The sequence below is a fragment of the Tachypleus tridentatus genome, chromosome 3 (assembly GCF_004210375.1).
Source record: "Tachypleus tridentatus isolate NWPU-2018 chromosome 3, ASM421037v1, whole genome shotgun sequence".
In the NCBI taxonomy this organism is placed as follows: Eukaryota; Metazoa; Arthropoda; class Merostomata; order Xiphosura; family Limulidae; genus Tachypleus; species Tachypleus tridentatus.
The window spans coordinates 113,952,596-113,963,619 of NC_134827.1; the positions used below are offsets into that span (position 1 = coordinate 113,952,596).

Sequence of the window (11,024 nt, forward strand, 5' to 3'; positions counted from 1 at the left end):
TCTCATTATAAATAATTCAAGATAACATGGACCCTCTGAAAATATCTCTCATTATGAATAATTCAATTTAACATGGACCCCCTGAAAATACCTCTCATGATGAATAATTCAAGATGACATGGATCCCCTGAAAATACCTCTTATTATGAATAATTCAAGATAACATGGACCATCTGGAAATACCTCTCATTACGAATAATTCAAGATAACATGGATCCCCTTAAAATACCTCTCATTATGAATAATTCAAGATAACATGGACCTTCTGAAAATACCTCTCATTATGAATAATTCAAGATAACATGGACCATCTGAAAATACCTCTCATTATGAATAATTCAAGATAACCTGGATCCCCTGAAAATACCTCTCATTATGAATAATTCAAGATAACATGGACCCCCTGAAAATACCTCTGATTATGGATAATTCAAGATAACATGGATCCCCTGAAAATACCTTTCATTATGAATAATTCAAGATAACATGGACCATCTGAAAATACCTCTCATTATGAATAATTCAAGATAGCATGGATCCTCTGAAAACTATATCTCGTTATAAATACCTCTTGATGATACGGACTTTATGAAAACTAACCCTCATTTTTGTGCAGGTCTTACCTGTGGCTAACTTCTGGGTGTATTCCTTGTTCTCCACGATATAGTCCAGACCAATCCGAGAGTCCATGACGGCACGCACACACTTAACACACTCCAGCTGAGTATAAGCCTCTAAAAACCCACTGTAACCTCGTTCACAGAGTCGATGGAGAGAATCCAGAAGCAGAGCTAGCCCGTCACTCTGGAGAAACACTTCTATCCACTGGCGGTCAGCGTGCTCCAATCGCCGTCTCAGGCTAGAGTACACTTTGGAGGACGACTTTCCGAGCGCTCGGATGTGACGGCCGGTGTCGTCGCTGGCACTAGCAGTTTCCTTACGTGAGATGTTGATAAAGCAGGCTCGCCAACGCCGTGTTGCCTCACTAAACGCGTGGGGAGAGTTCTCCAACGGGTCTGTCTTAGTGAGAAGTCGCGGTACAAGTCCGGTTACCACCATATCTCCTGGTCGGCGGCTTCAGGGCAGCGGACCAAGACTGGTCACTAGACGAGTAGAAAGATCAGCGTGTCAACACAATATCTTTAAAAACTGACTCAAAGCTAAATTAAAATTACAACATAGAGTTATTGTACTTCTTGCTCCCAAGCAACCATTACGTCACATGTCACTCCAGTGTACAATGAGCACCTCCTTAAGACGTCACATGTCGCTCAATCCTGCAATACGCACCTAGTTATAATATAACACTTCGTGTCGCTACAGTGGCCCCCAGTGGTACAGAGCGATGTCTGCTAAGTTATAACGCTAGAAATCAGATTTCAATACCCGTAGTAGGCAGAGTAAAGAAAGCCCGCGTTGTGCTTAAATTTAAGCAAACAAACGCTCATAAACACCTTATGACGTCAAATTTCGTTCGGTCATAGAATGAGCACCTACTTATAATAATACTTAAAATAATGGGTTTTTGTGTGTTTTTCTTTTAGCAAAGCCACAACAGGCTATCTGCTGAGCCCACCGAGGGGAATCGAACCCCTGAGTTTGGCGTTGTAAATCCGTAGACTTACCGCTGTACTAGCAGGGGGTACTTAAAATAAGCACCTTGGTATGACGTCACACTGGCTTCATTAAACACCAAGTTACTTCGTCTTAAAAAACGTTATTGCTGAATAACCATGTCCAGCTAAACTTACAGCTTGTAGGAGTGAAGCCATTAAAAGTTGCTATTCCTAAGCCTAGTTTCACTTTACAGTTGAAACACTGCAATATAATTTTAATCTTTTCGTACGTTCACCTTATATCACCACTGCATCCACTGTCGGACATTCCGTTAACAGACCAAATAACAGCTCAATTTACTTGCTACAAGAACTTACACAATAGAGACATTTTCTACGTGTTCATGACTTCAACTAAGTTTTAATACGTGTATCAACATGGGTTTTTCTGTTTTATATAGATGGAACAAGTTAACTGATAACAAAACTCGTATCTGTTGCCACTACATAGACCGTTGTTATGGACGCTGGTGCTGATGTTTGTAGAATGAAACACATAATATCAGTAACAAAGTGCTCAGTTATTCAAGTTATCAGTTGTTCGTATAATTGTGTAATATCAGAAACCTTGTTACAACCAGGAGGATCAGACAGTAGTGACGGTAACAACTACTGGTACAGACATTTAGTATCATAAAGTAATGAGGCAACAGCTACTGGTACAGACATTTAGTATCATAAAGTAATGAAGGTAACAGCTACTGGTACAGACATTTAGTATCATAAAGTAATGAAGGTAACAACTACTGGTACAGACATTTAATATCATAAAGTAATGAAGTAACAGCTACTGGTACAGACATTTAGTATCATAAAGTAATGAAGGTAACAGTTACTGGTACAGACATTTAGTATCATAAAGTAATGAAGTAACAACTACTGGTACAGACAAAAATGACAGTAACAACTACTGGTACAAACATTTATGATCAAACAGTCATCACGGTAACAACTACTGGTACAAACATTTATGATCAGACAGTCATCACGGTAACAACTGCTGTGGTGAAGACCAGCGGATTCCAGCCATATTCTTCTGTGACACTGGACTAGACCAGTGGTTCCAGTCATATTCTCCCGTGACACTGGACCTAGATCAGTCACATTCTCCCGTGACTCTGAACGTACATAATGAATGTTTGTCATCTGTTTTAAATCAATCGTTGAAGCCTGCGACAGAATGTCTACGGTTTTGTCGAAGATAGTGTAGTTGATATAACAAATGTATTTACTTAAAGCATCCACGTTTTTGTTTACATAACGTTTAGAGCTTCGCGTTTATTCAAATAATTTCTAGTTACAGACACACGTGTCTACGATATCTTATACTTAGAACGGGAAACTCGTTAAGGCGAAAACACTATTAAAGAAACTGAACCCCTTACTTCACAATACACCAGTGTAATAGTTCTGTGTGTTTCACATTTTTAAGACGTGTTTTAGTGTTGCACAACGAAATACGAATGAAATGTCCATATAACTTACAAATATATATAAAAATAAATATATTCTAATTTTATTGAACTACATATATTCAGAAGTTTCTGTTTACACTGTTTTATTTACTATAACAAGATACTGTCCCAGAATCTACAAAGTGAAAAACAGTTCAGCCCACAGACACATATTCTTACATATATTCAGAAGTTTCTGTTTACACTGTTTTATTTACTATAACAAGATATTGTCCCAGAATCTACGAAGTGAAAAACAGTTCAGCCCACAGACACATATTCTTACATATATTCAGAAGTTTCTGTTTACACTGTTTTATTTACTATAACAAGATATTGTCCCAGAATCTACGAAGTGAAAAACAGTTCAGCTCATAGACACATATTCTTACATATATTCAGAAGTTTCTGTTTACACTGTTTTATTTGCTATAACAAGATATTGTCCCAGAATCTACGAAGTGAAAAACAGTTCAGCCCACAGACACATATTCTTACGTATATTCAGAAGTTTCTGTTTACACTGTTTTATTTACTATAACAAGATACTGTCCCAGAATCTACGAAGTGAAAAACAGTTCAGCCCACAGACACATATTCTTACGTATATTCAGAAGTTTCTGTTTACACTGTTTTATTTACTATAACAAGATACTGTCCCAGAATCTACAAAGTGAAAAACAGTTCAGCCCACAGACACATATTCTTACATATATTCAGAAGTTTCTGTTTACACTGTTTTATTTACTATAACAAGATATTGTCCCAGAATCTACAAAGTGAAAAACAGTTCAGCCCACAGACACATATTCTTACGTATATTCAGAAGTTTCTGTTTACACTGTTTTATTTACTATAACAAGATATTGTCCCAGAATCTACAAAGTGAAAAACAGTTCAGCCCACAGACACATATTCTTACATATATTCAGAAGTTTCTGTTTACACTGTTTTATTTACTATAACAAGATATTGTCCCAGAATCTACAAAGTGAAAAACAGTTCAGCCCACAGACACATATTCTTACGTCACTCAGTGCTGTGGCTGTTATGTCAGATTTTAACGAATTTAAGTTATTTTCTGTATCTTTTTAATACACAGATTCAATATTTTTTACACGTTATTTTCGTCACCGTAATAATTAAAAAGATTCGTGAATCGATAATTGTTTTAACAGCTAATTTGTACCCATGTGTTATTCGTATGTGGGTCACTTCAACTCTCGAAGCTGATGTGATCGCTGTAGGTTAACTTTCACTGACGCTCGTTCCATCAAGATCAGTTTTCGATCCGTTACACTAAGAGAAAAAAAATGAAACTTACAACATTGTTGGTCCTTTCTGTGTTCTTCCAAAACTTGACGTATTCCTTTAATTCCAAGGATCAATATCCACAACAAAAAATACAAATAGCGCCCTCTATGCAATACCTATCATTGTTTATACTAACAGAAACGTAAGTAATCTTTTGTTTTTTTCTCTCAAAGCGTTTCGTGTCCGCAACACGTAAAAAGACGCGAGAACTGAAACTGAAAACGCTAGCACGTGTGGAAAAGCAGTCCCATGGGCCCACGCACAAGCCAGTCTTAACACAAGATATCACGTGACGGACTGGCCTTCTGACTAGTGTCAATCAAACGTGTCCGAGGTGTTTAAAAACCCGTAGTTTGTATCACAACGAGAGACTTCTCCAGCAGTCGAGCGAAGTACTGATAGCCCGACCAAGTAAGGAGGACTAGCTATAAGATGGACTAGCGCTAAACCAGTGCTCTGAAGAACATTGTAACAACCACTCCCAGTCGTTACACGAGTTAAAGACTATTCAGTGCTCGAATCTTCCGCTGACTCAGGCTTACACTTGAACCCAGGAAACTTGTTTTGCTGAAATTGACAGTAGTGGTACAAAACGTTTGGATATCACAACCATATTCTATTGTACTGGCAAGTCCAGGGCCTTCAAACAAAGCTGATGTTCGTAAATAAAATCAATTATTATTTTAGACAAGTTTTCACCATGGAGTCGTGTACGTTATGTATAATGAACTAAGTTATGTATAGAGATAAACGTGTTTGGACAAGCACAGAGTACAGTCAGTATTCCGATTAATCAACAACAAGTCCATATTTATATCAATCATCAATACTAAATACTGTGTCATTAATATACTCGACCAAAGGCGTCTCTGCAATTGTCGTCTGCCAGAAGTTCCCTCCAGGTGTCAGAACATACTCAAAATGACGTTCGTATCAAAAGTTTTACGTATTTAAAACAGTTACAATCGAAGAAACCATTGTTACAAACCTTGACGGAGATGAAAGAATCATTTATGGACATGTTTAGTATCGAGACAAATGTTGAAATATACACACAACTTCAAAATTATTTAACACTACATACCAGATTCTAAATCAAGAGCAAGATCTGGGCGAAACTACAAGGAGAAAACGTTCATATCACAACTTTTAAGTTAAATGTCTCAGAAAAGAATGAACATTTTAAATAATGTTTATTCACAATAAAGTTTTTGAACCTTTAATGTTGTGCCTTCTAATTAAAATGTCTCAACAACAATGAACCTTTACTAACCTGACGTCAGTTCACCTGGTATAATTGTGCCTTCTAATTAAAATGTTTCAACAACAACGAACCTTCACTAACCTAACGTCAGTTCACCTGGTATAATTGTACCTTTCAATTAAAATGTCTTAACAACAATGAACCTTCACTAACCTGACGTCAGTTCACCTGGTATAATTGTGCCTTCTAATTAAAATGTCTTAACAACAAGGAACCTTTACTAACCTGGCGTCAGTTCACCTGGTATAATTGTACCTTCTAATTAAAATGTCTTAACAACAACGAACCTTTACTAACCTGACGTCAGTTCATCTGGTATAATTGTACCTTCTAATTAAAATGTCTTAACAACAAGGAACCTTCACTAACCTGACGTCAGTTCACCTGGTATAATTGTACCTTCTAATTAAAATATCTTAACAACAACGAACCTTTACTAACCTGACGTCAGTTCACCTGGTATAATTGTACCTTCCAAGTAAAATGTCTTAACAACAATGAACCTTCACTAACCTGACGTCAGTTCACCTGGTATAATTGTACCTTCTAATTAAAATGTCTCAACAACAACGAACCTTTACTAACCTGACGTCAGTTCACCTGGTATAATTGTACCTTCTAATTAAAATGTCTCAACAACAACGAACCTTTACTAACCTGACGTCAGTTCACCTGGTATAATTGTACCTTCTAATTAAAATATCTCAACAACAACGAACCTTTACTGATCTGACGTCAGTTCACCTGGTATAATTGTACCTTCTAATTAAAATATCTCAACAACAACGAATCTTTACTAACCTGACGTCAGTTTACCTGGTATAATTGTACCTGTAACAGTTCACCTGTATAATTGTAACACACGTCACCTAACCTCCAATACTTGGTAAGTCCTTCTCAACACTTTGGATGATGTATGTAGTTCTGGTATATTTAGTAACACACAATCCCTAACCTCCAATACTTGGTGTGTTCATCTCAACACTTTGAATGATGTGTGTAGTTCTGGTATATTTAGTAACACACAATCCCTAACCTCCAATACTTGGTATGTTCATCTCAACACTTTGAATGATGTGTGTAGTTCTGATATATTTAGTAACACACAATCCCTAACCTCCAATACTTGGTATGTTCATCTCAACACTTTGAATGATGTATATAGTTCTGGTATATTTAGTAATACACAATCCCTAACCTCCAATACTTGGTATGTTCATCTCAACACTTTGAATGATGTGTGTAGTTCTGGTATATTTAGTAACACACAATCCCTAACCTCCAATACTTGGTATGTTCATCTCAACACTTTGAATGATGTATATAGTTCTGGTATATTTAGTAATACACAATCCCTAACCTCCAATACTTGGTATGTTCATCTCAACACTTTGAATGATGTATATAGTTCTGGTATATTTAGTAACACACAATCCCTAACCTCCAATACTTGGTAAGTTCATCTCAACACTTTGAATGATGTATATAGTTCTGGTATATTTAGTAACACACAATCCCTAACCTCCAATACTTGGTAAGTTCATCTCAACACTTTGAATGATGTATATAGTTCTGATATATTTAGTAACACACAATCCCTAACCTCCAATACTTGGTATGTTCATCTCAACACTTTGAATGATGTGTGTAGTTCTGGTATATTTAGTAACACACAATCCCTAACATCCAATACTTGGTATGTTCATCTCAACACTTTGAATGATGTGTGTAGTTCTGGTATATTTAGTAACACACAATCCCTAACCTCCAATACTTGGTATGTTCATCTCAACACTTTGAATGATGTGTGTAGTTCTGATATATTTAGTAACACACAATCCCTAACATCCAATACTTGGTATGTTCATCTCAACACTTTGAATGATGTATATAGTTCTGGTATATTTAGTAACACACAATCCCTAACCTCCAATACTTGGTATGTTCATCTCAACACTTTGAATGATGTATATAGTTCTGGTATATTTAGTAATACACAATCCCTAACCTCCAATACTTGGTATGTTCATCTCAACACTTTGAATGATGTATATAGTTCTGGTATATTTAGTAATACACAATCCCTAACCTCCAATACTTGGTAAGTTCATCTCAACACTTTGAATGATGTGTGTAGTTCTGGTATATTTAGTGACACACAATCCCTAACCTCCAATACTTGGTATGTTCATCTCAACACTTTGAATGATGTGTGTAGTTCTGGTATATTTAGTAACACACAATCCCTAACCTCCAATACTTGGTATGTTCATCTCAACACTTTGAATGATGTGTGTAGTTCTGGTATATTTAGTAATACACAATCCCTAACCTCCAATACTTGGTATGTTCATCTCAACACTTTGAATGATGTATGTAGTTCTGGTATATTTAGTAATACACAATCCCTAACCTCCAATACTTGGTATGTTCATCTCAACACTTTGAATGATGTGTGTAGTTCTGGTATATTTAGTAACACACAATCCCTAACCTCCAATACTTGGTAAGTTCATCTCAACACTTTGAATGATGTGTGTAGTTCTGGTATATTTAGTAACACACAATCCCTAACATCCAATACTTGGTATGTTCATCTCAACACTTTGAATGATGTGTGTAGTTCTGGTATATTTAGTAACACACAATCCCTAACATCCAATACTTGGTATGTTCATCTCAACACTTTGAATGATGTGTGTAGTTCTGATATATTTAGTAACACACAATCCCTAACATCCAATACTTGGTATGTTCATCTCAACACTTTGAATGATGTATATAGTTCTGGTATATTTAGTAACACACAATCCCTAACCTCCAATACTTGGTATGTTCATCTCAACACTTTGAATGATGTATATAGTTCTGGTATATTTAGTAATACACAATCCCTAACCTCCAATACTTGGTATGTTCATCTCAACACTTTGAATGATGTATATAGTTCTGGTATATTTAGTAATACACAATCCCTAACCTCCAATACTTGGTAAGTTCATCTCAACACTTTGAATGATGTGTGTAGTTCTGGTATATTTAGTGACACACAATCCCTAACCTCCAATACTTGGTATGTTCATCTCAACACTTTGAATGATGTGTGTAGTTCTGGTATATTTAGTAACACACAATCCCTAACCTCCAATACTTGGTAAGTTCATCTCAACACTTTGAATGATGTGTGTAGTTCTGGTATATTTAGTAACACACAATCCCTAACCTCCAATACTTGGTAAGTTCATCTCAACACTTTGAATGATGTATGTAGTTCTGGTATATTTAGTAATACACAATCCCTAACCTCCAATACTTGGTATGTTCATCTCAACACTTTGAATGATGTGTGTAGTTCTGGTATATTTAGTGACACACCTGTATTATTATTCATACACTCATTTATTCAACATTAAGACGTCATCTACCCTTTCAGTTATCCAATTTTAATTCGTCTTATATAACCCTGGACTTGTACAACCTTATCGTGTCTACTGTCCGTTGTCTGTTGTCATGTCTTATCGGTGGTTAAGACACTCGACTCGTAAGCCGAGGGTCGCAGATTCGAATTTCCGTCACATCAAACATGCTCAACCCTTCAGCCGTTTGGGCGTTATAATGTAACGTTCATTCCCATTATTCGTTAGTGAAAAAAGTAGCCCAAGAATGGCGGTGGGTGGTGCTAAATTAGGGAGGACTAGAGCAGATAGCCCTCGTGTAAAAAAGAAAACCAACTAATATCCATGCTCACTTCAAATTTCAAAAACAAACATATTTTCAATTTTAAAATATCGTATATTACCTATAAATGTAGAACACATTTTACGTTATCATTGTTATTAATTACCAAATTTTAAGACATCTTATGTCATCTTTACATTTAACTGTCCAACACAAATTCTTATTATCAGTATGTTTAGTTGTCCATCATTTCAGGTTACGTAACAAACATTAGAAGATCCACAAACTATAGTATTTCACTAAGATCCAGTCTGATGTCAATTTATCAGGAAATATGTCCCATTATGCCATGAAATATCTAATAAGTCTTACCTCAATGCAGGCATTGATGTATCTGGCTTGACAAAGACCAGCCATTACTTGTATCGTATCATAGGTCCTAACAGTGATAATTTTAGGCTTAGCGTGGCGGATTATAGCGTCAAGTTGATTATAAAATTTCTAATTTGTAGAAATCATCAACCAAATGCGAACATTATTTTTATGTTTCTGTATATAGGTTGCACGGTTTGCATCTGTCTCATGACTTTGTGGTTTCTCTTCTACTTCTCACACACTCAGGCGACTATCACTGACAGAGAAAGCAGGAAATGGATACGTCTAGTTAGGGTCATTAGGACAACGTAAACCACACCAGTGAAATAAATATAAATTTCTAAAAGGGACGTTTGTTTCGATTATTGGAGACGTGTCCCAGTAAAAAAGATGACGCTGCGGTTATTAATTTGTTAAAATATTTGACACAATTAAAAGCGAAATCTCGAAGAAATGTTTCGAGACCTAACACTAAGCCCCCAAACAAACATCCACACACGCAAAAATAGAAAGAAAGAGACGTCAATGGGAAGAGAGAAAGAAGAATTAATGTTCTGTTTATTTATTTTTTGAGTCACCGCGCTGGTCAGTTTCGTCTCACTGAAGCCAAAGACCAGTGTTTCAATGAGCTAATTAATAACTTCCCTTACCCAAGTAAACAAGTTGGTACCTTGCAAAAATCTATGGAAAAAGTTACTGAATGAAAATTAATGATTATAATTAATATGACTTTGATACACGTCCCAAGTGCCCTTGGTTCCGTAGTCTATGTATAAGAAATAAGTAATAAATTAAAGGGCCCGGCATGGCCAAGCGTGTAAAGGCGTACAACTCGTAATTTGAGGGTCGCGGGTTCGCATCCCCGTCGCGCTAGACATGCTCGCCCGTGGGGACGTTATAATGTCACGATCAATCCCACTATGCGTTGGTAAAAGAGTAGCCCAAGAATTGGCGGTAGGTGGTGATGACTAGCTGTCTTCCCTCTAGTATTACACTACTAAATTAGGGACGGCTAGCACAGATAGCCCTCGAGTAGCTTTGTGCGAAATTCAAAAAACAAACAAAGAAAACAATAAGTTAAAGATTCATGCCCTGTTAAAATCAAATAAATTTCATTAAACTACGTTGGTGTGTCTTACTTCAGAGCTTGTGGTTTTAAAGTATTCCAGTTTTGTGTATCAATATCGATTTCGATATTGTCAAAATATTTCAATTAATTTAATAGTAAGGTTATGATGATTTTTAGATTTACATTTATGACATTTGGAATGAATGAATTAACAAAACTCTTGAAGCTGACGGGCACAGCACAACTGACTCATT

The 11,024-nt window shown here is 36.3% G+C and overlaps 1 protein-coding gene across 3 annotated transcripts in view; it reads right to left on the minus strand.

Moving 5' to 3' along the window:
• The window catches only part of LOC143247809 (uncharacterized), a 112,072-nt gene extending 102,078 nt beyond the window's left edge, over positions 1 to 9,994 (minus strand). Inside the window, exons 1-2 of one of the 3 annotated variants that reach the window (XM_076496309.1) lie at positions 9,699 to 9,994; positions 624 to 1,103 (exon numbers count right to left, since the gene is read on the minus strand). In XM_076496309.1, coding sequence (XP_076352424.1) covers positions 624 to 1,059 — 436 coding nt within the window. In that variant the 5' untranslated portion in view covers positions 1,060 to 1,103; positions 9,699 to 9,994. Of the gene's footprint in view, positions 1 to 623; positions 1,104 to 2,582; positions 2,601 to 4,394; positions 4,861 to 9,698 lie in introns of those variants that run through there. The other 2 variants (XM_076496307.1, XM_076496310.1) reach the window with 2 other exon arrangements.
• Positions 9,995 to 11,024: the final 1,030 nt, after the last annotated feature.